Source organism: Cebidichthys violaceus, unplaced genomic scaffold (genome assembly GCF_023349555.1).
Source record: "Cebidichthys violaceus isolate CVI_PGR_0920_01 unplaced genomic scaffold, fCebVio1.0.p SCAF_23, whole genome shotgun sequence".
NCBI classification, from domain to species: Eukaryota; Metazoa; Chordata; class Actinopteri; order Perciformes; family Stichaeidae; genus Cebidichthys; species Cebidichthys violaceus.
Genome location: NW_027176406.1, coordinates 6,571,486 through 6,597,554, shown reverse-complemented (window position 1 = coordinate 6,597,554; position 26,069 = coordinate 6,571,486). Strand labels below are relative to the sequence as shown.

Sequence of the window (26,069 nt, the reverse complement as noted above, 5' to 3'; positions counted from 1 at the left end):
TGTCGGAAATTGTATTTTACGTAAATTATCCTGAATATATATATATATATATATATATATATATATATATATATATATATTGATATGCATCTGTGAATTCTGTGTTGGTCATATTACTGAACAATATGCTTTACTGGGGAATCTTTTTTTAAGCAATACATACTGTATATGTATATATTCACAAAGGAGTCACTATTTACTCTTTGTGCCCCAAATCATCCATATCAAGTGCAGAGCTTACTAGAAGGTATTTTACTTTGTCCATCTGTTGTATGTAGTTTGGCCACAACATACTGCATAAAGTCAAAGCTGCCCCTTTACACCATGACCACTAGATGTCACTATGTCCCTCTCCAGCAAGCAATAAGTTACATTTTAGAGATACTGCTTTGGATGTTTTTAGCATCCAATTACATCTTTGCTTATTTCCAGTTTTTGTTTTGTTTACATTAAACAATTTGACATATTGGTTCACCACCAATATGGGATACCCAAAGGTATTTTTAAGACAAATCTAATAAAAATGTCATGAGAGCAAAGTATACTATCAAAATGTTCTACGAGACAAGATATTGTCTTTAATTGCCACAATTTTCTTTTGAAATACCGTGTACCTATCAGGGCTACATGGTACACAGACAACTGATCAAGTAGTTTGATAACAAATTTAATTTTATGGTTATAAATAACCACACAATAACCAATAGCTTGTTACATGCAGAGCACAATAAAACACGGCCCTCTTAGTAAATTTGAATTCAAATATGGGGATATTTAGTTAGCCAATTAATGACAAGTAACACATTCTTTTAAGTTAACATTTATTAATATAACAAGTTCAATTTAAACATTTAATAAATAAGATATATCATAAAATTACTCTTAATTATGTAAAAAAATAGGTTCATCTAAGAGATCAAGTACACCTCAAAGAGACTGGCGACAGAGTGCATGCGGTAGAAGATTCCAAAAGGAAGTCCAATATTCACGATGGCCGCCCACATTGCGAATTTGTAGAATTTTATCTCGATGGGATGATCAAACTGGGGACGAGCACCGAAGGCGGGCATGATCCACAGCTGTCAATACAGAGTGAGTGAATAAGCATAGATCTTAGTTAGTCTTAATATCTTGTTGCAATTATAGTGATTAAAGAAATTAATTATAATTACAACTTACAATGATGTTAGCAAGCAGCAGAAAGGCACAGACTTCCTTCAATACTCTTCTCTTCCAACTTGGCTTATCAGGACTTGAGGTCATGAAGTATTTGAACTCATGACTCTCCAGAACAACGTTCATCTCTGGATGTTCCCGCAAGGCGTGAGCATTTGTGTGCAGAGCGGCTCCCTGCATCACATGGAAAGGCTCCCTATGGAGGCCTTTGATGATGAAGTAGTTCTGCAGACCGAGCTGGAGCACCGTCAGCACCGCCCAGGACAGGTTGAGGCCGTTCAGGTACCCTCTGGCTCCTGTCGCCACCGCGGCCACGATAGTGAAGTAGCTGATGATGAACTGCCCCATCGAGGCTCCCAACAGAAGCCTCACGTCCAGACTGCGAGTGGGGTTCTTCTCCGATACGCGCTCCCTGTGGTCCAGCCTGTAGACGACGCAGCCGATCACAGTGGAGACGGACATCAGGCTCACTATCACTATATTCATGATGAAATGAATCAACAGGGCCTTGTTTCTGCTCTTCTCGTCCTCTGTCAGTAGGTCCACCTCGTACACTATGAATGTGACAAGTCCTGCCACCACCAGCAGTATTCCAATAACAGGTCCCGAACACACATCCTTTGGACGGAACTTTATGCTGTGGTGGCTGTGATCCTCCACAAGGCGACCAACATTTTTCCACATGATGTAGGCCACAGCCGAAGCAAAGAGGCTGTATTCTATGTTGAAGGGGTACAGGTAGTAGAAGGCGTCTTTGAAGGTGTCGCACGCCAAGTGACTGCATTTACACTTTCTGTCACCATAGCTGGCTGGAACGGAAAGTTTTGGAGTTAATTTTTCTCTTAATGAATACAAAACAAACCGTGCCTAAATACCTCTGTATATCTTGTGTGAGACATTGACATTTAGGTCTGGAATCTCAGTTTGGTGAACCGATTCCTCAGTCACAGCTGCCATCCACACCACCAGGTTAGTTGAAAGCGTAAGAGTAAGCCCACACCTGGAAGAGTGAAAACATGAGTGTCCTGCAAGATTAGAAACGTTACATTTTCTAGTGAGTAAAAAAAAAGATTTACCGTGTGAAATTTGTGTGTAGTTGCACACAATCCTTTGCATGAAACCAAAGGAAGTAGGTCTACAAACAGACAGGTTTTATTAAGTTTCCACCCATCAATCCACAGTGCAAGTAAGACTGCATATTCTTGCAATGCAAAAGTAATGTTTTTAAAATACAACAACCTGGACAAACAGAAATACAGCTTGCACAACAGGAAAGGCAACCTTAACAGCAGAATCACAGTGAAGGTAGCCCACATAGGTGGCGATCTTGAAGGTGTCCATGAGGAGACTTAGAAGCCCAAACAGCAGAAGTCCGCCTGAAATATAAACATTAAAAAGGGCTTAAGCTTTGAAACGATACTCATCTAAAATCAGACAACCAGAAGGTTCTGACCTCGGAGCCACACAGGCCCCGCGTAGCTATCTTTGAACAAGACAGCTTGATCCTTCCGAGAGGTGACGGCTGTGTAAAACAGCATCCACAACATCGTGAGGAGGAGGAGAATGATGAGGAAGATTTGCCTGTGCACAGCAGTGATGGCCACGCTGTTGAAGGCACTGCCGCTGACCAGAGCGCAGCCCAGGATCAGGATGTTGACGCAGATGATGCCAGACAAGAGCCATCCACCACCACGGTGGGCCCTCTCCACCACTGCCTCCACGTGGTTAATGCTTTCTCCAGCCTCCACATTGAAAGTCTGTGAGGGACTGGGCAAATGCTGGATGTTGTCCATCTGTGCTGCCATCTCAATGTTGGATGGCCGTGCCTCCACAACATCCTTTGATGTTTTTCTACAAAAAAATGACATGAAGTGTCTCAGAAAAACAGCAATAATCACATACAGTTTACATTAGCAGCTGCAAAAAAGTTTTTTTTTTTTTACTGCAGATATAGTAGGCCAAGATGTGGGCATGAAAAACTCATTAGTGTACAGTACACACTGCAAAAGTATGATTTTTTTTTCCACCAATAAATACATATTAAAAAAATTATCTGTCCTAAAATTGCACCCACTCCTTCTCCCTAAGTGAAAATGCATAATCTACGAATATGCATATATTTTGTTTCAAAAGATTAACCCATTAACAAGACGTTCTGCAAGTTTCCCTTTTTCAACACATTTCAATACATTGCAGTCCAGTTGGCTACAACAAAACTACAATCTCAAGGTTTGAATTTACAACTGTGACTGTCAAATGAAGAATTTGTGGCGGATATATTAAAGTAGGCGTACCAAACAAGTGGCTATAGCTGCATAGGTATAGTATAGGCTAGTGAACATTACTCTACACTGCATTCTGCAGTTGGTTGTAGACGTGATTTCTGTAAAGCTGCCGAGTAAAAACACATCATCACACATTTACCCGGAGAAAAGTTGGTTGCAGGTCCGTAACATCTCTTGAGCTACAGTTTTCATGATGGGCTTCCCGACCAATCGGAAACTGTACGCCACAAAAAAAATAAGTCAGAAGCGGGTGTCAGGACACTTGGACATATCTATATCATGGCAAAGATGAAATGCATAGGAACATTGAAGGACATACACCGAAAGTGTAGCAGCGTTCCTCTCTCTGCAGGCGAGGTTGCTGGAGCACCGCAAAAGGGAAGATAAACAGGTGTAGTTACTTCCAGCTGATTAATCGTGTCGCTCCCCTAACAATTATTTGGAGCAGCTCCGATCAGTCAATTTGTCTACACGTTTTATTGATATTTCATGTAAATAACATAGGCCTTTACTTTTCTCCACAGCATGCGACTGTGGCCCGTGATTGGACACTGCCTCAGGGGACATCAGGTTCAATGAGGTTGTGTGTTGTTTGTTTTTTTCCGTGCATAATCCTGGTACCTGTACCAGAAAGCAGGATTACTGTGTTGTTTGATGAGTGAAACCCTGTTGACTCAACACATTCGGAAATCCAGTATATAATTTGCAAATACAAAAAGCAGTTACGAAAGCAACAGTAAAAGCAACGCATTCATGAAATGTATAATTAAACATAACACAATTTTGGAAACTTTAACGACAAAGTTGCTTTCACTAACATAAAGGCCCACTCAATGACAATAGAGACAGAACATATTGGATTTGGAGTTTTATATCTATAACTGAATTGAATTTAATATTAATACAGAGGTCATTTATTTGATTTGCTTCCCTTAAAGGTCTCTGCATGTCTCTGTATAAAACTTATATAATAGTTTTCTTTATTTTTGACATTAGTTTACTAGCATTCCTGATGTTCAGCAAAGTTTCCAGGCATACTCCAGTAACTGAGGGGCAAAAGGAGCTAAGAGAAGTTATCCCTTCAGAAAATCTCATCCCTGCGAAAGAAGAATTGGTGTTGATGCCTGATGAGGACCACTGGACTCTAGAAAATGCATAGAAATGTTTTCAGAAGTGTTCAGGATATTCTGATAATAGACAAACTAAAAGAAAAAGGAGGAAAAAAAATAATCTGTTGTTGTAGATTTGTAAATCGTTTACAGGTCACCTGCTTGTGCAGGTTGATGTGGTTCGGAGCTCATCAACTTTACTGGTAAACTGTGTGCACTCATGTGTTAGTCACAAGGTTGGAAACAAAGGTCATGTTCTCTCAGTCCATCACAAATAATCAGGATGCTGAAAACACCGGACATGCTCCTTCTCTTCTTCTGTCTTGTCGGGGCAGTGGATGCCCTGCACAAACAGTGGATTCCTGACACCAACTATGAGAATAAGACCAACTGGGACAAAGAGGCTGTCCCATGTGGCAACGACGTAGTTCAGTTTCCAGCCCAGAGAAAAGTGTCTGTGTTCGTGGAGACCACACATGCTGTGCAGGAGATGAGGCTGCCAGTCGATGGAGAGCTCATCCTGAATTCAGGAGCTGGATTTTATGTTGTGAGCGGAAAAGATCCAGGCTGCGGAGCGGGTGTCACGACCCAGTTCAGGGATTCAGAGTCTCTTCAGTGGTACGACCCAGCTCTGTGGCAGGCAGCTGCAACTCCGGAAGACCTGCAGCGTGGAAACTTCTTGTTCTCAGTCCACGAGGAGAGTGTCCCTTGCCAGTATGATGATGTGGTTTTTAAAGCCCGCTCCTCTTTCAGGGTGGACACCAGCTCCAGTCAGTCTAGCATTCCTGTCAAATCGGTGTCTGTGCTGGGGAAGAAGTTTGACAGCAGATCTGAGTTCAACCAGTATCTCGGCTCACGTTCAGGCCAGCTGCAGTTTCAAGGATCCTCTGTCGTCACTGTTGGAAACCAAGAGTGTGGGGATCCTTCTGGCTGCGACTGTGGGAATTCTGTAAACCATCAGCGGATATGTAACACTGTAACATGTGGCACTCTGAGCTGTAAGAAGCCTCTCCTCCCTGTCGGACACTGCTGTGATGTTTGTGGCGCCATCGTCACCATTCACTACGCCGCTGGTTTCAACCTGCAAACTTATAGGGAACGAATCCATCACCTATTTCTTATTTTGCCAAAATACAAATCCATTCAGCTGGGCATGTCTAAAGTCTTCAAGTCACAGCGGTTGATGGGGGTCATCCCTTTTGGTGCCTCGCCTGAGATCCAGGTGGTTGTTGTGGATGGAGAGAAGGGATTGCAGTCCGAGGGTCTGGCCCGGGACATATTGAAAGATGCCCGTTCTCATGGCTCAAACCTGGGAATCACTGAGGCTGAATTTCAAGCCTCTTCTGGGAGCAGCAGTGATCAGACTGGAGTAAGTGCTGGGATGGTGGTTGGAGTTGTGTTTGGAGTTTTGACTATGATTACAATCATCATCGTGGTGGTCCTGGTTCGTAAGGGGGTTGTTCAAATGCCATCATCACTGCCGTCGCTGCCGTCTCTGAGCAGCTTGAAGAGGAGCAGCGATGTTGGAGACGTTGGCGGGCCTATTGACCACGGCTTTGACAATCCCATTTTTGACAGGCCCAACATGCTGCCTGATATTCCTGGCGTGTATGCGGCTGAAACAAATCATTCAATCTCCATGACTCAGACAGGTGTGCACTTTGTAAATCCACTTTATGACGAGAATGAAACTGATTTTAATGCCTGAAGTTGACTGCAGTGGACTTTAAGGAGGTTAATGATTTCCAAAGTACTTTTGTATTAACTTTGATGATTTTATGACCCTTCATAAACAATAAATCCTCTTATGGTGTTATAATAATTCAGTAAATGCACTTGTACAACAAATAAAAGAATTGTTGGCAGACTATGTACCTTGTTACCTCCATGTCACATTCAAGAGCAATATATTTGCAATAAAACTGCAGTAAATTCCTAACACACTTACTGCTGCACAGGTTTCCTACATTTTATGTTACCACTAGATGGTAGTAAATCTAACCTTCAATGACATGTATGTGAAAAAAATCCTCCATTTGTACCATAACTTTATATACCTTGTTATGTAACCTCAATAAACATTTATAACAATATCTCTTTTACAAACTTGCAGTGAAGGCAGGTGATCATTTGTTACTTCGTTTCTCATTAACGAGAGAAACCACGTTGTCTTTTTTTGACAGCCAGGCTGTAACATATAAGGGCTCTATGAAATCAGCTGTGTACTTGTGGAGCTGCCTCATAGAACCGGTGGCATCATAAAAAGACACAGAGCCTTGGTGAAAGTCGACATACAAGCCAAGTCCTGTAATACCAGTGACATCCAAGGGCGTCTCCACACCAGCATGCCAGGCAAAGAAACCTCGGCTGTTCCTTCCGATGCACCAGGAAAAGTCGTTCCCAGTGATGCAGCCGGTGCTTTGCTCTCCTTTACGATCGATGCTCTTGTACGTGACTCCTACATGTGCACCCTCCCCAATCAGCTCTGCTTCAATATAGTGTCTCCCAAGGTAAAGGCTGTCTGAAGTTATTGCCTGACGCCAATGTTTGAAGCGACTAGGGTGGTCTGGGTAGCTGTGCTGCCAGGGGCTGGTGTTGGTCAGCTTTCTGTTGTCCTCCGTTACGCGTAGGAATTGATGGGTGGTGTCTGGGTCAAATGTCAAATTCCTTGTGTCTACAGTACATGGGAAAAATAATTTGAGAAGACAATATGATTAGATGATTAGACTAACAGAAAACACAGAACAAAATATACTGAAAGGTGTATTTACATTTCAAAAAGTCCTCTCGCGTCTCAGGATCAGGCAGGGGTGAGGGTTCAGATTCTGGCATCTGGGATTTAGTACCTACATGCAGAGAGATTACTTGGTATTTTAATAAAAGATGAGGATTTTTTTCTACAACTAAATGTGTTGATAAATATAAAGGTTTTAAATGAATGTAGCTGAGCAAAAAAGTCTACAGCCATGGCTTGGCTAAAACAAGCAACTAACAAGATACACTGAAGAAAGCATGTCTGAAGCTGTTTTCTCTATGAGGAGCCATATGATGTAAGGTATAGAACGTGATATACACTCACCACTTTTACAGATACATTCCAGTTTTTCATTGTAAGACGAGAGGATCAGGTCACATAGCTCCTGGGTAGAATCAGTAACTACCTGGACGTAAGAGGTTAGATGGTCCATGCGGTTGATGTACGGACTAGGCGGACATACATCTGCCACGCCTTTCTTCCACTCCGAATACTCCTGGTACAAGCAAAACAAAAGTAACATGTATTCACGATGCAAAATGAAGCTGCTAAATAAAATGCAACTAATTTTTCTCTGATCCGGAACTTTTCTCTGTCAAATAACTGCAGAGATCAAATTCCTGCTCTGTGTGCACTGTCAACACACTGGCATCCAAAATAAACTTAGTCTCAGAGTACAGCATGTGCTAATCCTAGATCATATGAGACACGACACTCGTTATTATCTTAAATGTTTCAGATATTTTATACCTGCAGGAAGTCTACATCAGACTTGCTCCTGGACAGTTTATTCATTTGGGCCACAGTTTTCATTAGCTCGGTTTTCCTCTGCTCCAGATGTGCCTGGATGCCCTCTGCCTGTTTGAGGGCCTTTCTCTGCTCTCCCTCCAGCACATCCACCGCCCCTTTTCTGGCCTCCTCCACGGTTCTCTGCAGCCTGGCAAACTGCTGTTCAACAATAATACAAACCTCCTGCACAGATGACTGCCAGAGGTGAAAGAGAAAAAAAAAATTCAAACCAGCCCATGGTGCATTAAATTAATGCAAAATGCATGTAACATACCTTAATTAGGTCATTGTTACTCTGTAGCTTTCCAATTGCTATCTCAGCTGCTGAGGCACTTTGACTGATCTCTTTGTGTTTCTTCTGCAGCTCAGTCTACAGCACAAACAATCATCACAAACATAACTTCAACACATGCTGCAAAAATGCAAAGGCCATTAATGACACATCTTAAATTAATATGTTGCCCTTTTGAGATGATAAAAGGAAGTAGTTTTAAACTTTAAGCAAAAAAGAAAGAAAAGAAAAAAAGATTATGTGTTGTGTTGTTAGGACCTCAATCTGTGTCCGTGCCTCCCCAACAGACGCAGTCGTGTGCCCTTCGTGCTCCTGGTTCTCACAGTCCAGACACACACAGCAGCCGTCCATCAGACAGAAGCGTTTGAGAGGACGTTGATGAACCTCACAAGTCTGACAGTCGATGTCGTGGAGGGGATCCACCAGACGATGGTTTTGAAATTTGGCGTTCTCCAGATGGGGTCTGAGATGGGCCTCGCAGTAAGAAACCCGACAAGTCAGACAGGATTTTAGGGCCTCGCTGGGGATTTCCATGCATGAGTCACATAACACATCTTGTGGTAGCAGTGTGTCGGATGTCTCGGTGGCAGGATCCCTCGGCTCCTCATTTACCATGTTGTGCCGATTTTCCTTCAAGTTCTCCTCATTATTTCTGCTGAGAGTAGCCATGTTTGAGAATGTTCCCCTAGTCACCTTAAACTCGATTTGGCTGAGCTTTAGATGGTCACAAGTTACTCCAAACTTAACGGCTGCCTTTTCCTGCCTTTTCCTGCCTTTTCTGAGATCTAAAGACCCTCAGAGAGCATAAGGAAATAATTGAAAACCACGCCTAAGGTATTTCGTACTGAGCCAGCTGAAGCATTCTCATTTTTCACCCCTCCCCTGTTTGACTCTTCTCTTCTCTCTGTATCCAACCACAGCTTAAGACACAGCAGATTACTCAGATGAGGGGAGGAAATGACGAGCCTATTATGACCAAACCAGGGAAGGAAATGGACATCCTCTCTTTCATTCTGTCAGAGTTAATGACTTGTTTACTGATTTTACATTCTCTGGCAAAGTTGGTATTAAGAAAACGCTTGTGTCTGTCTTCTGTCACCAATAAGATAAATGGTTTAATAAAAACACAAGTAAAGTCTTTGTAAAGTAGTGTATGTATAGGGATGCTACAGGACCCATGTGGGAGTGTCACACTGTTTCCTTCTGATAACAATGTTATGTAAGGGGCATGGAGTTTCCAGACACTTATCTACAGTAGAACTTCCAGACTTTGTGTACAGAGGCAACAATGACGCTTGGTTTTGGTGTGCATGCAGCATGTGAGGATTGTCACGATGGCTGAAGATGCCAAAACAAGTATATTCCAGTCTCTGGGTCTGTCTCTCTCTCTCTCTCACCTAAATCACACATACCAAAGTCTTGGCAGAGGTGTACAATGATGTCTTTGTAAACAGGTAGCAACTGAGACAGGATTTATCCTGACCTGTAAAAACCATGACTACATACAAACAGTGAATATTAGTTACACTATACATTATTAGGAACTCAATTAATGTACATGTTTGGTTCACTAATGAGTGAGTATACTATACTTTATAGTAGGGTTTTGGAAATACTGAGGCCAAATATTCCCAGTAGAATCCCAACCATTTAAATGTAGCTACCAAGCAAACTATGTATAAATGTTCTAAGTAATTGAAAATAATAATTAAAAAATCCCACTTTCCATTTTATTGTTTAATTACATTTGTATCGACCTAAGACATGATCTACATGTTGTTTCAGAGACTTCTGTGCACTTTTTTAGTTCTACTGTGTTTAATTCTGGTGGAAGCTATACTATATTCCTTTTATCAAAGAAAGTTTAAAAGCTTGAAATGGCCCTGCTTTCTAAAGGCACATCTTACAGTTTACTCTGTTTCTCCAATTTGAGCTACTCTGCAGGTGAAATATAGTAAGTAGAGTGCAGTGAACAGAGCAAAACATACAGATCTATATCAGTTAAATAATTCACAGCATTAAAACATTAGTATTTATTATTTTAAATCCACCTAAATGTTACAAAATTTAGATTATAAACACCAACATATGCTCCTGTGCAGCTGTTATTTAAAAAAAATACTTAAGATACAAACAGTTGGAAGACTGTCATATTGTCAAGACTAACACGAGTGATATACAAAGGTTAATAAATCTGTATGGACTGAACATGCAAAATACAGAACTGCAACATGCTATATTGTGTATTATAAGATATTGTGCTTTCACATTCTACAGTAAATCAGAACAGTAATCTCAATGAACAATTGGCCTGCATTGACAGTGAGCCACACTTGGACTGACATGGCTTGCTGTATGTAAACATTTACAGAGATGGAATAAGGAAACAGTCGAGTGGCTCTGGGTGAAAATGTTGCTCAGACTAATGCAATTGAAACAGTTAATAATAAAGTTACAATAATGTTAATGTCAAAAGGTATTTAAGACAAAAGACACTTTTAAGCAAAGGCACAGGCACAAGCAATGCAGGCACATGAGGATTTACCCCACAGGGGCCAACACATTCAGGGGATATGGACCAAAACAATCAGTTCTCTGTTGACTATGCCAAATGGCATACAGTGGACACTGCACTCTGATGATTGCCTTTTAGATTAAACTTGCAGGGCAGGGGACTCCAACCAACCCACATACAGAGATATTTACAGTGATCCTCCTGAGGCTAACAAGACGCTGTAAAAGGATCCTGTAAGGAATTTGTCTCACACTCATCTCTTCTTGCTTGACATATTCCTCTTGACAGTGTCCTTTCTGCTTTGTTACCACTGAGGTACCAGGAGAGGTAAATCATTGCGCCCTCCCTGTCCATACGTGACATTCACTCCACAATGCTCCACTGACCTTTAAGCCTGGATGAGCACATGGCAGGAGGGGCCATCTACAGCAACTTGTATTATCTGCAGGACAGAATGAACATAAGAGGAGAAACGGTTTGTAACCGCAGATGACTTGTGTTGGAGTGCAAACACAGCATAACAAACTATATGCCCAAATGTTTCCTCATAACACTGTATAACTGAAAATCCTGTCACTCACAGTTCTGTGTCCTCAATGCAGTCTGGGTCCTCTATGGTCTCCAGCCGTCTCTTGCAGGCATCTAAGATCTTTTTCCGTGGTCCTAAGGGGATGTGGATACTCTTAAGATCATGATCAGAGCACAGCAACAGTGCTTCAAGGTCAATCTTCTCCCTCTTGAAAATGGAGAAGAAGTCAATCATGTTCTGTGTGGCGAGGAAGACCTCCAGAGGGCTCGTGTCAGCCTCATCATCATCGTCCAGTCCTAATTCCACTTCTTCCCAGGGCAGCTCCTCCACATTCCTCTCTTGAAGGCTGTGTGCACTGCCAATGCTGTCTTCATCTGCATTCGGGTATTGCAGCAGCCGACTGCGTAAACGCACATTATTGCCTGACCGGTCTGCACTGTCCTCATCCCGGCCACCGATGTCAAACATCCCCCCACTCACATAGTTCCTCCTAAAGACCATGGTGCCCAGACCAGGCCTATTGAACAGGGAATCATGTCCAGAGTCAGTGCTGATCTCAGAGTAGTCCACATCGGGCCCGTGGAGGTCCGGCTCACTAATGGCACGTGAAATGGCATCGTAATTTTCTCTGGGGAACATGTCACGGATATTGCGACGGCCACGGTCCTTTGGGTTGACGTAAGTCCCCTGTTTGACAAACATGACATCGTTGCCCAGCTGAAGTCCAGAGAGGGAGCGCACACTCTTCCTCCCATCCTCGTAGATTTTAAATATCCCATCTCCTTGCTTCCTTTTCTCCAGCTTCCTCTGAATCTTTGTTTTCCCTCGGTTTGTGGCATGAAGAGTAGCCTAACAGGACATGAATAAATATAGTAATTAGGCACAATCTCACATGAGACGATTAGATTTTCCAAGCATAACTAGTAACCAAATTTCCAGGTTCAATTCATGTCAAAATGCTGGCCATGCTAGTGGACTATTGCAGTAGGTCCACCACTGAAATATCTCAACAACTATGGATGGATTGGGGACATTCATGGTCCCCAGAGGATGTATACCACTGTCATTGGTGATCTGTCTAGTTCCCTCTAGTGCCACCATGAAGTTGACACTCGGTTTTTAATGACATATCTTGACAACTTTTGGATGGATTGCATTGACATTTTGAACAGATGATAAATTGTAACAACTTTGGTAAACCCTGTACTTTTCCTCTAACACAATTGTCAGGCCAAAAGTCCCATTGTCTGATATTTTGGTTAATGACCAATACTTTCAAAACCTGAGATACGAGACTAGAGTTGGAGTAGAGAGACAACCGGATTGTTTCACAAGTAGCCAGTTTACAAGATAATTTTAAGCCAATAAAAAGCTAAACCCTCATCAGAAGGTAGTCGGATTCCCAGATTGGATTTCAGCCAATGCATTCTGCCTCTTTTAATCTCCACATGGACTGTTTAATTGTTAGCACTGTCACTGTGACCATGTTAGCATTTAGCTTAGTCTTGTCTTGCAGTTTGGAGTAGGAATCGTAAAACTACGAAAAAAAATTATAATAAGAGAAAAAATTGAAAAACTAAACTATGCAAACGTGCAAAACAAACAGACTCTGTCCTTAAAGAATAGATAAAAAAACTGCTGACCTGAGAATATGGCACACTGACTGTGGCTGCATTTAAGTTGTGCAGCCTGTGGCTAATAGAGCTGCTGGTGTAACTGGAAAAGCTCATGACGTCTGACGCAGAAGCCTCAGAAGTCTCCTTATGAAACCTCCGCTCCATGCGTTTGTGGTGTTTCTTCTGCATCTTCACACACTCCTTGATCCGCCGCTCAGCCTCACGAAACGCCCTGTCCTTCATCTTGCTGACCAGCTTCGTGTTGAGGCCCGTCTGCTTGGTGGCGATGGTATCCAGGTAGCGGACGCAATCCATGTGATTCTTTGTGGCGGCCATGTCCAATGGCGTGTGGTAGTCGTTGTCCAGGCACCAAATGTTGGCACCAAAAGACACCAGGAAGAAAAGGCAGTTGAGGTGACCATTGGCAGCTGCCAGGTGGAGCGGTGTGTTCCCCCATATGTCACACTTGTCAGGGTTTCCTCTGTGGGCCAACAAAAAGATGTTAGGTACTATATTTTGACTCAGGGGACTTCAGATTTACCAAATAAATGTCTCCAGGTCTTCTTCAGGCTGTTAGTAATGTTACAGTTACCGGATTCCCTCCTTGGGCCTCTGTTTAGATGACTCACTCATGAGTAAGCATATGATCTTTTGATTATGTTTTCAGCACTGACCTGTCATCCGTGGGTTGTTAATAGGGCCTTATTTAATAATTTATAGTCTAAACACCACATTGCCCTTTTGTAAAACCAACCATACAGTAGATGTTATCGACATTTTCTTTTTTTGACCATTTGGCAAATAGAAGGTTTGATTAAAACAACCTGTCAAAGGGAATGTACTATTATGCAGGGGCCATAACTACAACTATAAGCAACGTTTACTCTTGGCTGGCAGTCCACGACCTTAGGGTTACCTCTCTGTGTGCTGCACTGTTGCTGCCTTTTCTGTAACATGACCACATGCTTGCCAGCGCCACTGCTACACTACCTGTATCCAGTTTCAGGGGAGGCCTAATAGGTTGCGCCTGACTCAAAAAGGACAACTGTGCATGGCTGGTGATGTCACGCTGAGTTCCTCAAGTCAAAACATAACAGTATCACAGCTGTTTGGATGACGTGGAGGGCCGATGTGTATGGAGCTTTCTTATTTTTCTTTCGCATCATGAGCCTGCTATGCAAATCTACAGTATGCAAGCTCATATGTTTGCTCATTATTCTCACCTTCAAATTTTCAGTATTCCATTAAGCCTTAATTAATAATATCGTAAAAAAAGTATTTATTAATGGTATACAGCTTGTCTGTGTCCATCTTAACAAAATATTGTAACAACACATTAAACTTTATATTTTTTGCATTTATATTTTCAGTTTAGAGTCATCTGTATGGTGTCACACTACCTGAAATTACAGGTTTACTGAACTGTCTTGTGTCTTGTCACTGTCTTCCAATGTAGCCTTATACACTCTGCTGAATATTTGATACGATGGATTGTGAAGCTACTGTCGTAGTGCAAATGTATTATTGATGGATTGCGTTGTGAGGTTTTTGCAGGGAATGTGTATCAGATCTGCCGGACCCAACCTGGGCAGCGATTAGCGAAGTGAAGTCTCACTTTGATTTCAGCCCCCTTGCTATATTTTTGTCTGCACAGGATTGGCTTCAAAATGCTCAGCAAGCAAAAGCAGCTTTAGGATCAGGAGGTGCTTGAGTTCAAATGTAGGGAAATGGTTGTCATCAGTGTGCATGATGGACAGCATGTTGGAAACAGCCCAGAATGTGACAATAAAACAATAATCAAACAAAGGAATTGCAATGTTAGTCCTGTGCTGAAATATACGAAGGAACATAAAATGCTATAAACTGATGATGAAGAAAGATAAACAGCCATTGTTCAATTTTTATTTTGAGAAGAAATATTTATCACCCTCAGATTATGCAATATGCTTGTGGTAGAGACCATCTAACATGATGGCTTTATGTGTCATAATTTATGTCTGTCCTAGTAAAATGCTGATCGCAGTGGTGATAGTTCTGCCCACTCATCCCTCCCCTGTTCTTTATCACATTATGGGCTGTTTGCCTCTTCACTTCCTATGACAGCTTGATGTTACAGCAGGCTGCTCGGTGCAATATACTTGCCAAATAGAGCACTGCATGACATCTTTACCATGAAATCGTCAAGCAGTATTAAACTTGTCTTCATTATATCCCAGGGTCTCACAAGTTTGGTGCCTCTGCGAAACATTATGGCAGCTATTCATGTTTAATTTGAATACCTCACGTCAATCAGGACTTTATCTGCCATCAATAGAGCCTTGTTTACACGTCTTCCGTGGGAAATAGTGAATTTAGTATTATCACATAGACTGAAAGCCTTCCTTTGTTGCCTGTGTGTTTTACGTAAACTGTAAAAAAATAAAAAATTAAAAAAAAGTCCTCAAATCAGATATTTTGCATTCAATAATCCAAACGCTGATGAATGATGTCTCACATTTACGGTACGTCTCTCACAAACTTTACTCAATTAAGCAGATTCATAATGGGCCCCATTTTTCTGGCTGACAGAAAACCAGGTCAGCCAGAAAAGATGAGGAATGGGCTGTTCATGACTACCAATAACATTTGCACACTTTGCTGGAGTACGGCCAGCATTTCTTCCATGACGCAGACTCCTAAAATTATCTGCTGTTAATTTGATGAATCGTTTTCTTTCGCCTGTGATGATATCAAATTGGTAGTTATAATTGATGAAATTAAGTGTTTCCTTTTACATAAAAGTTAGTGATTCAGAAATGAGTAAACATGTTGTATGAGTCCCTTTATGGGACAATATAGATGTTTTAGCTGTTATACATTAAAAACTGTCACTGAATGTAGGACTAGCATAACGTTTTGTACTTTTCATAATAATATCTCAATGATTCGTTCCATGTATTGGTGCTTTTTTTTAATGCACAGTGTCATGTTAAATGCCATGGAGGTCTAAATATTACACAGCCCATAGTTCTATGTGGCTTTACAAAATGACAAACTATCTCCTGCTATGACATATCGGTAATGATCTTTCAGATGATCATAAAGTTACAAAGTTAAGTAAATGTCTGGTGAAAGCTAAATTTAGTTCACAATGTTTAATATCAGTGTCAAATGTATGATGCAAATAAAGCCCTGTCTCTGAAGTGGTGCATGCCTGCTGACAATAATGTGCAGAAATATGTTTCATCTTGAAATACCCACTCTCTAGCCTAACCTGGGTATTTTTATCATCAAACATGCTCAAAGGCAACTGAATAGTTGACAAACAGGTAAAAAGGCTCTTCTTAGCCAGGAGCAACGCCTGAGGTCATGTTGTTGATATTTGTCAGGGCCCCTCCTCCTCTCCTCCTGTTAAACTCAAAAACATTGCTGGACCCTGTAAAAGGTGACCTATATAGTTACTGGTCTATTGTTATTTTAGTTGCTAAATTTGCATATATATTAACTGCAAAACATGCCTTTAATATTGCAATATTATTTAATCTTATTTCAATCTTATTTTTATTAACACCGCAAATGGTTTGTAATAAGCAAGAAAAATTGTAAAAATATTTAATACCGAATACGAATTACTGAAGATGGACACCGTGGTACGCACAGTAAGTCACACAGCTACCAATGCTTTCTACCCACCCCCTCGCCGCGATCAGCCGCAGAGCCTCCAGGTTGCCGTGATAAGCAGCCCACAGCGTCGGTGTCATGCCATCCTCATCCGGCGCGTTGAGATCCTTCCGAGTCGCCTCCTTCAGCAGGTCCAGGTAGCCATCCCGGGCCGCCTTGTGGTACCTGTCATTCATGGTGCAGAATTAATCCACCCTGCTCGACTCCATTCCTTTTCATCAACACCACCATCGTCGTCGTCGTCATGCGGCGATGTAGTGGGAGCAGACCGGCTGAAGTGCCAATTCGTCCCGCAGTCGCCCCAGAGCCAGTCGCTGCTGATCAGTGGAGGAGCGCGTCGGTGGTATCCAGGGACGCCACGGTGCACCCCAGCGTGTGGGTAACAGTGCTCCCGGTGGCCGAGGTGGACCAAAGAAAGACCTTCAACAAAATACAACAAACAGACAATATGAGTGCTTAAATATCAAAGATAAATGAATGTTGTACCCCTAACCGAGGAGTTATTTAATGATGTCCCCAATGATCTGTCCTCTGGTGTATCAGAGGCTCTCAATAATCATTGTAAAAAAGACAATATCCTTACTGACTTAGTTGCCAGTTTATCGGGTACATCCAGCTAAAACTAATGCAATCAAATGCAATTAAACCTCCCTTCATATAGGTCTTCATATTCAGTTTTCGTTCATTGTTTTAGAGAGGTGTTGATGCAACCTGTCATTTTGCATGATGTAGTTTAATGCACCTCTTCAGTCAATGTACACGTTAGTGGCTGGTCCAAAAACTACATTTCCATGCATCTGGTGGAACGTTTACATTTTACATTTCTATTCAATCTGAAAACATTTCTGAAACCTTTCAAACTCATTCATCAGGAATAAACTTCGAGATCACTGCACTGAAGTTGTATATATATTGTGCAGGTATTATTAGCACAGACACTTACATGTATGTGAGACATACAAGTAGATGTCTCACTGTGACAAATGAGGAAGAGTCAGAGTCACTCCGGTGTATTTGTTTGTCAGCTTCCTTTTGAATAAACCCATTGTTCTCACTTTAAACTTTCCATTGCTGGTGGTATTTATTAAGCAACATGTTTGCAGACAAAAGAGTTCATTGAGTGTCGCAATGTGAAGTCCCTCACTCTCAGACCCGCCCCGATGAAAAGGACATCGATTATCTATCTGAAATAAGAAGCGACACTGAAGTTCTCATACAGTACTTTGAAACTTCCATAACAATAGGTCCCGATAGCGGCCAGGCTTTTCATGTTCTACACCTCGGGCGTTCTGCAGAGACATGACACAGGGGCACGTTTCTTCATTGGGCTTTCTGCATTAATGAGAACTGGGAGTATTCCCTTCAAAGCACCGACTCTAAAAGATAAGAGAGTTACACATGCTACGCCTGTTTTAGAGAATTTAGATCATGTTTAGATTGCGATGTAGCCGCATGGGGTCAGCTGCAGCAAAAAGAGCATCAAGTTGAACATGATGACACACTCATAAAGCTTCTAAAATATATATATATGAATGCAAAAAAAATATGAAAAAAACATGCGTTGATGCAGTTTTGTTTTTCCTTACGTTAGCATTTATTTCGTGCATACTGTTAAGGCTTCTACAACTCAAAGCCCTGGATTACAAATGTATCGTGTAATATCAAAGAAATGCAGTTTATCCGAAAAGCAACCGGTTTCTTGTATTTTGGAATACGTGAGAAAAGGTTTTTCGTGGAAACATCTTTTGAACTTTACATGAATATTTTGTGCAAAACACGCTGTGTTTGGTAATAATATGGTGTTATTCATAACAGTTGACATTTATGGCTGCACAGTAAACCACGGCGTTTCTGACGAGGTATAAAAACCACGACGGCTCGGGCTGCTTCTCAGGATCACACTGCATCAGGTAGGTTTACAGGTATCCTGAAGCTACCTTCATTATAAGAAGATCACTACTTTGTCGGATTGTCATAACAGCATCATTTTTTTTGTAACAAGAGCATGCACGTTATTATATTTCACCTGTCCTGGTGTTAAAGTATTTTATCATAGATGGAGAGGGATAGTGTAGATTACTTTCCTCATAGCTTATTCACGCAAACATGTTTTTGGGATTCTCACTCTATACAGCACTATAGACATGCAAATTAATTTGCTGATTTGAAACTACTCTTTTGTGTCCGTGGTTTCGCTTGGGATCTGCCTTTTCAGGGAGCGCATAAGTGGGTGTAGCTGTTGAACCTGAAACGTTTAAGACGGAACCGCAGGTGCAGCAAACGACTCATTTGTGAATAGGCCATAGAGAAGGGAAGGATGTGTTTAGCCACCGGCAACCCATGCGACTGTTTGACCCATGGCAATCCCTGTGAACCATGCAGGATGACGGCCAAAGACAGGGAGACGGAGGAGGCCAGCCTGTCCAACAACATCAATGTGCCGAATCCAGTGGAGAGCACGTGCGAGCCCGACCCGAACATCCCTTCCGCTGGGGCTCAGAAGGACAGGGGTCGAAACTGGGGCTGGATGCTGTCTGGGATCATTTGTGTGAACGTTTTGATCCTGGGCTGCGCCTTGGTCAGCGGCAGTGCCAACAACAACGTCAAGATCGGCAGCGCTGACCTGCAGGCCTTCCTCATCCTCCTCCTCCTCCTCACCTCCATCTGGATGGTTTACTATCTCATCTACACGGTCAGGAAAGAAAATGCTGTTGATTACAAGGACGGCCATGCTGGACCTGTATGGCTCCGGGGTAAGTAAATGTTGCACATCTTCAGACTAAAGTGTTTTATATTTGCTGAGAATGTTCAAACTAAGTTTGCTCGTTGCTCCTTCAGGAGGACTTGTGCTGTTTGGATTGCTCAGCATCGTCATGGATATTTTCAAGATAGCCAGCTATGCGGGCTTCCTCCACTGCGATTCTGGCGTTAAGGTTGCATTTCCTGTGGTGCAACTTGTCTTCGTACTTGTGCAGGTAAAAATGCATATTACAAAGACATTAATTCGTTAACTCAAGTGTTCATCATTGCAAAATTATTAATACAATTGTGCTATCAATTTGCAGACATACTTTTTGTGGATGCACGCCAAGGCATGTGTACAGCTACAAAAGAACATTACACGGTATGTAATTAATGGACCACTCACTGTCTTTGAGGGTATCTACTTAAAAAATTAAGTTTTCTTGTTTGGTCGATTAATCATTTGGCTGATAAAATGTCAAGAATAGTGTAAAATGTTTATCACAATTCCCCAGAGCTCACGTTGACATGTTTTAAAAATTAAAAACCTAAAGATATTCAGATTACTATCATAGAGGACTAAGACTAAATAGTCACCTTATATTCAATATAGCAAAACGCTTAACTTAAAAGACTTAAACTATTAATTGATTATAAAAATAGTTTCCAGTTATTTTTCTGTCAGTTGACTTATTGACTAGATGTTTTAGCACTAAACTGTAATAAGACATTTTGGTTTGACAAACCAAATTAAGTTAAAAGCAAGACTATTATTACTTGGTGGATACTGATTTTTAATGTTGCCCCTTGAATTCAGTATAAATCAGACATTATTAAAGCAGATCATATAAAATCAACACTGTTTTAGTCTGATCATTTATTTCTTTTGATTCCCTCTTGTCTTCTTATCTAGCTGTGGGCTGATGCTCACCCTCTCCACAAATCTAGTTGTGTGGATGACTGCGGTCACAGAGGAGTCCCTACACCAAACAACATATCCCGAATATCCGAGCAACGACACCCAACTCTCAGGACGAAGCCTGTTCATCAATAAAGGTAATTAAAGCAGATAAATCAATCAAAGCAGATATAGCAATGAGTAAAGTACCACAACTTAATACTTCTGTCTACCTGTGCCCCGTCATGTCTTACAGCGGGTTATGGAGACGAAATGTGCAAGTGCAGCCACACCTCATGTAGCGTCTTCAAGGAGGCCTACTACTACTTGTACCCCTTCAACATTGAGTACAGTCTCTTTGCCTCAGCCATGGCATACATCATGTGGAAAAATGTGGGCAGAGTAACAGAAGAACACGATCACCACATCAAATTCAGTATCAAGGATATATTTATCGGTCCTGTGGCAGGACTTCTCTTGGTGGCGTCGGGCCTGGCAACCTTCATCGTATATGAGATGGAAATGGTTAGCAAAGATAGTGATGACGACCGGAAAGACAAAGCAGTGATGATGCACTTTGTCATGAATATCGTGATAGTGACCCTGATGTCCGTCTCCACTGTGATCGGCTGTGCCATCTACAAGGTGGACCACAGGGAGCACGTATCAGAGAAAAGCCCCACACGGAGCCTGGATGTGGGGCTGCTCGTCGGAGCCTCACTGGGGCAGTTCATCATCAGCTACTTCACCATCGTAGCGATGGCTGCAACTGGAGCCAAAGGCTACCTGAACAGGCTCAACCTGGCCTGGGCTATCCTGATGGTGATCCAACTCGGCCTGCAGAACTTTTTCATCGTGGAAGGGCTTCATCGGGAGCCCTTCCACGAGATGCACCCGATCACTGTGGTTGCAAATCCATATGTGCTGCAGCCGAGCAAAGAGCTGAGCACCTTTGAAGGGTCAGAGATGGACGCAAAGCCCAGTCCGGTACTCGCAGCACACAGCCCGCACGCTCACATGGCCGAGCACAAGCCCAAACTGTTGTGGAAGAGACGGATTTTGAAGGAGGTCTGTGCGTTTCTGCTGCTGGGCAACGTCATAGTGAGTAACGCTCTCCCTTACACTCTCAAAAGTTACTGCTTGAAAATTCACCACATGCTAGACCTGTTCTCCTTTCTGTCTTTCACAGCTGTGGATCATGCCGGCATTCGGTGCTCGTCCCCAGTTTGACCACGACACTGAAACGGAATTCTACGAATTCAACATGTGGGCTGCGATTGTAAATATTGGACTTCCCTTTGGCATTTTTTACCGCATGCATTCAGTCGCCAGTCTGTTTGAGGTCTTTCTGACCGCATAACGCATGCAGGAGCTCACGGCAGCCCACTGTTTTGACAATATAAATCTGTTTTGTATAAATTGTAGTTTGTTTTGATGTTTCTTTGTTATTTCTCTGAACATTTGTGAAGTGCATGTTTGTCAAACAATGTTTCTCATGTTGTTAAAGCTTGATGTAACAATGTAAATGTATTCAAAATATCATTTTCAGAAGTCAAACAATAATTGCGAAGTTAATCTTTTGTGACACGTTTTATGCTTCAGCCTCTGCACGCACAAAATAAAGGCAAGCAATGCAGTAAGTAGAGTAAGAAAATGGTTGTGCCATCAATTATTATCATTATTAATAAAACATATTATTTGTAGTACACAGCTGTAGTGGTCAACCCAATTTTTACAATTTTGTAGAGCAAATGATTAATTGATTTAAATTGAGAAAAGATTGGTAGCTTAATGGATAATGAAAATATTTGTTGGTTGCAGCCCTAATTATCATCTTTTTGGGACTTTACTAGGCTCTGAATCTACTGTATCTGAAAAAGGGTTTTTGGGGGTAACAGATGTTTTACCTTATTGTTGATTGGCCAAAACATAACGTATCTATTAAATACTATGTAAACATAGATTGTGGACATCCTACTATGTTATATTGTTTTAATCAAACTTTAATAAAAAATAATCTAAGTAATTCAAGTTTTTTTAGGTTTGAACTGGTTGACTGGTGCCACTTGGGTGTGATTTTGTGCAAAATACCAAAAAAATAAATTAATAAAACCTATGGTCACTTAATTAAACGCATGAAATAAAAGCTCTCCCATAGCTTTTGGAAGATCTTACGAGCTTGAAATAAAAGCATGTATCTACACTGGAACAATGTCATGTGACATACATTCATAGAATGTATACAAGAAGCAGAAATAGCTATTTATTTGGGCTGATGCGTTAGTCTGACCTTTGAGTCAGGCACATTTAAAGCCACCCTTCTTTTGGGTCCTCAGCATAATGTTTTGTTTACAACACGTCACCAGGAAATACATCGCCAAGTTTCAACATGCAGAGACAGGTGATCGATCCTACCTTTGACTTTTGTGATAACTCATGAACAGTTTTGGCTTCTTGAATGTATTGTAACTCGTCTGAAGCGACATAAATGTGTGACTGTTCTGATTTAAATTACAAACTAAGCCGTGGAAACGGATATGTGGAAGATAAGCGTTAACCTGATAATGTATTTTTGCTTTACGTTAACAGGACTCGCAAGACGCTCCTCTCTTTGGAGAAGAGGACGGTAACATAGGCGCTAGAAAGTCCAAGATTAGGTGAGATGTGCGAGACTACTTCTGTCCGAAGTGACTGTCCTGTTCTCACCAACACGCTTTATTATCAAATCTGTGTTTCAGACACCCGCTGGTCTCCTTCTTCCATCTCTTCTTCCGAACAAGTGCCATCTTGGTCTACTTACTGTGCGACATCTTCAGCAGTCGTTTCATTGCCTGCATGGTCACCATCATCCTCCTGCTGTCATGTGACTTCTGGACCGTGAAGGTGAGCAGGTCGGGTGGATTACTAGGTGTGGAAATAAATAATCCCAAATCATGCGTCACTTTTATACACACAACACCTTGTTTGGGTCACATGAGGAGCTGCAACTAGCTGTTATTTTTGAAGCTGAAGTTGGCTTCAGATTTGTAGCTTCAGATTCTACAGTTAAAGGGAAAGTTATACTATATTTTAATCTGGACCTGGTTCAACTTGGTCTACATATTTAAAAAAAAAAAAAAAGAATAAAGCTTTCAGAAATCTGAAACATAATAATCTAGTCCAGATATGACTTGATTATAGTGGTTTTGGATCTGGAACTTGTCCAGTGTAGTCTATATGTGAAAGAAAACAGTGGAATCTCCCTTTTTACCTTTTTACAAATAGAATAAAGCTTTCACACATTTGAAAGTGTGTTCCAGACAGAATGAGAATCTGTTGCTGGTTCAGTTTAATATAACTTTCCACTTAACTGTCAAATCCAAACGCTGTGAGTCAGAAGCTAACTTCACATTGAGATTCATTTCAGTACCAATAAATCTGAAAGTTTTTGTCACAATTAACCAATCATTTGTTTAAAAATGCCCGCAAAAATAGTGAGAAAGTTCCCACATTAATTTCCCACAGCCCAAACTGAAACATTCACATTGAATTGTTAATGACAAATCAAAGTACATGTGTCTTTTCCCCTCAGAACGTATCTGGCAGATTGTTGGTGGGCCTTCGCTGGTGGAATCAAGTGGATACCGATGGAAAGAGCCACTGGGTGTTTGAGTCGAGGAAGGTAAGCAGAAGGTACATGGACACGTTCCTTAAAGGCCTAGTGGGCATTTTCACCGAGCTCTTTCCGGCCCAAGAGAAAAAGAAAGCTTTCTCAACAAAGGTTTGGAAGAGTAAAGACACACATTTGGAAAAAACAACATCTTTTGTAAGCTAAACCGTCTCATCACATTTTTTTTTTAATACATATTATTCAGTGTGATCGTGGCAGCAAGGTTTCGGTAAATATACGCGGATGTTCATTGTAACTCAGAGGTGACTGCATTCCTGTATGTGCATAGCCATTTGTTTTACAGTGTAATCGAGCTGCATGACCTTATTAGACAATTGAAGATAGTGTAACATAGAACGGCTGCATTGTCCTCTCTTAGAAATGTCACACGTCACCATACGGACATGAATTTCCAAAGAATAAACCAGTTTGTTTTTTTTTATATCTTGGATTTTTGTTACCAGACGCACACCGGACTTCTGAGCACGACATCTGGTGCTGAGTCTCGGATCTTCTGGCTCGGACTCATCGTGTGCCCCATCTTCTGGATAATGTTTGTGTTCAGCGCCATCTTCTCCTTCAAGATGAAATGGCTGGTGAGTTCAGTGCTTTTGAAAGTGAACGTCTATTCAATTTCCACCTTTTATTAGTTGCTAATTGTTGGTTCCCCCCCCCAGGCTGTAGTTATCATGGGCTTGGTTCTACAATGGGCAAACTTGTACGGCTACGTCAAATGCAAGTTCAGTGGACAGACCGACCTGAGAAACATGGCACAGAACTATCTTGGTGTCCAGATTTTTAAACAGGTATGTGAAGAGAAGTAATACTTAACTTTTTTGTCTAAATGCCATGATGCATTAACTGTTGCATTTATATTTTTTTCACAAAAGGCAATGAAGAAGACAGAGGGAAGTTGAAGAGGACGAACCGCCTGCAGTGTGATGGACACATTATATCGACTTTATACCTGTTTTTGATACAACTGATTTTGTATGGGTGTATGGGTTCTTTCCTCTGAAATCATTGACTGATTAATTCAGGAATAATTTCCAGACTTTCTATTAATGCAAATAAAAAAAACTAGTTGCTTTTGAGAATAAATTCCATTCAGTAGTTTTGGCAGTGCATCAGTTCAGAGCACAGGTAGAGTTATCATTTCTACTGATGTAAGGTTATTGTGAAACATAAACCCTGACTGGTAAACTGAGTTTACAACAAAACTGGCACAAACCCTGACTTTAATTTATTTTAAAACAGCAGTTAAGGAGGAAATGCCGGAGTCCTGATGGGATTTCGATCAAGGAAATGCCCTCTATTTCAGGGCAGTTTTGTCTATAAAATAATAAAATAAAAAGCATTATTTTTTTACATTACACTTTTGTAACTTTTGACATCTCAGCATCTCTGAATGTACTGTATACTGTTGTGAAAAGGGCTTTGGGGACAATAAAATATATAGAGATAGATGTGTTATTGTGCCTACTATTTAAACTAGGGGTGGGGGTCTTACTGCTGCTTTATGTTGTTTTAATCAAACTTTATAAAATATTGGGATAAATGATATTGTGATATGTCAGGGAGCAGTTGGTAAAGTTTATAATGTTTAGTTACAAGTGCCACTTGGTTGTGAGTTTACACAAAAACTGGTGATTTACCCTCTGAAATTGTTGTTTTACAAAAACGTAAATGGATAAATACAAGAATAAACTCATGACCATCATTTCTGGCTGGAAGTGTCAACATTATGTTATTAAAACCAATAGAATATATTCACCTCTCATTAGCTGTCCTTCAACAGCCTTTGTTTTAATGGTGGACATAAACAGAGTTGTGAATTATTAAACTCAACAATCAAGTGCAGCAGCTCACCTGTCTGCAGTGAATGATTACACCACTAGGTGGCAACGACAGAGCATCAGTGTTTAACAGAGGCCATGCAGCTTCATCCGTCTTTTCCTTACATTTAATATATTTTTTGTATTTTTATAGACATACTATAATATAAGCAGAGGGTGGTCAATATCGGAAAATTTTAAATAAAATCTCACATGTTG

General features: G+C 41.2%; 5 protein-coding genes across 10 annotated transcripts; 3 read left to right on the top strand and 2 right to left on the bottom strand.

Moving 5' to 3' along the window:
* Positions 1-651: 651 nt before the first annotated feature.
* LOC137878303 (proton channel OTOP2-like) lies at positions 652-9,322 on the bottom strand. Of its 3 annotated transcripts, none has more exons than XM_068718565.1 (9): positions 3,974-6,696; positions 3,781-3,822; positions 3,601-3,678; positions 2,630-3,027; positions 2,416-2,552; positions 2,253-2,311; positions 2,052-2,176; positions 1,180-1,985; positions 652-1,079 (listed from the first exon to the last, which is right to left on the bottom strand). In XM_068718565.1, the coding sequence occupies exons 3-9, from the start codon at positions 3,651-3,653 to the stop codon at positions 909-911; spliced, it is 1,749 nt and encodes a 582-aa protein (XP_068574666.1). In that variant the 5' UTR covers positions 3,654-3,678; positions 3,781-3,822; positions 3,974-6,696; the 3' UTR covers positions 652-908. The 3 variants fall into 3 exon arrangements, 2 of the variants coding, with proteins under 2 accessions (XP_068574666.1, XP_068574667.1); XM_068718566.1 differs by having other exon boundaries at positions 1,180-1,895; XR_011103603.1 differs by lacking the exons at positions 652-1,079; positions 1,180-1,985; positions 2,052-2,176; ... (2 more) ...; positions 2,630-3,027; positions 3,601-3,678 and adding exons at positions 7,342-7,416; positions 7,650-7,821; positions 8,076-8,309; positions 8,389-8,484; positions 8,665-9,322 and having other exon boundaries at positions 3,974-7,244.
* On the top strand, positions 4,839-6,278 carry amn (amnion associated transmembrane protein). Its single transcript, XM_068718567.1, has one exon. The coding sequence runs from the start codon at positions 4,854-4,856 to the stop codon at positions 6,276-6,278; it is 1,425 nt and encodes a 474-aa protein (XP_068574668.1). The 5' UTR covers positions 4,839-4,853.
* Positions 9,323-10,462: 1,140 nt separating the features above from the next.
* On the bottom strand, positions 10,463-17,082 carry ush1ga (Usher syndrome 1Ga (autosomal recessive)). Of its 2 annotated transcripts, XM_068719116.1 has the most exons (4): positions 16,739-17,082; positions 13,094-13,547; positions 11,503-12,299; positions 10,463-11,363 (listed from the first exon to the last, which is right to left on the bottom strand). In XM_068719116.1, exons 1-4 carry the CDS (start codon positions 16,900-16,902, stop codon positions 11,360-11,362), a joined length of 1,419 nt encoding a protein of 472 aa, XP_068575217.1. In that variant the 5' UTR covers positions 16,903-17,082; the 3' UTR covers positions 10,463-11,359. The 2 variants fall into 2 exon arrangements, with proteins under 2 accessions (XP_068575217.1, XP_068575216.1); XM_068719115.1 differs by lacking the exon at positions 10,463-11,363 and having other exon boundaries at positions 11,372-12,299.
* A 1,549-nt stretch (positions 17,083-18,631) lies between these two features.
* On the top strand, positions 18,632-22,349 carry otop2 (otopetrin 2). Of its 3 annotated transcripts, none has more exons than XM_068718661.1 (7): positions 18,632-18,648; positions 19,109-19,479; positions 19,565-19,701; positions 19,792-19,850; positions 20,382-20,524; positions 20,623-21,467; positions 21,556-22,349. In XM_068718661.1, exons 2-7 carry the CDS (start codon positions 19,110-19,112, stop codon positions 21,724-21,726), a joined length of 1,725 nt encoding a protein of 574 aa, XP_068574762.1. In that variant the 5' UTR covers positions 18,632-18,648; position 19,109; the 3' UTR covers positions 21,727-22,349. The 3 variants fall into 3 exon arrangements, with proteins under 3 accessions (XP_068574762.1, XP_068574761.1, XP_068574760.1); XM_068718660.1 differs by lacking the exon at positions 18,632-18,648 and adding an exon at positions 18,917-18,997; XM_068718659.1 differs by lacking the exon at positions 18,632-18,648 and having other exon boundaries at positions 19,044-19,479.
* A 372-nt stretch (positions 22,350-22,721) lies between these two features.
* Positions 22,722-25,735, top strand: zgc:112148 (uncharacterized protein LOC550424 homolog). Its single transcript, XM_068718494.1, has 7 exons — positions 22,722-22,767; positions 22,956-23,023; positions 23,105-23,249; positions 23,938-24,027; positions 24,480-24,611; positions 24,693-24,821; positions 24,906-25,735. Exons 1-7 carry the CDS (start codon positions 22,756-22,758, stop codon positions 24,930-24,932), a joined length of 603 nt encoding a protein of 200 aa, XP_068574595.1. The 5' UTR covers positions 22,722-22,755; the 3' UTR covers positions 24,933-25,735.
* The last annotated feature ends 334 nt before the right edge of the window (positions 25,736-26,069 follow it).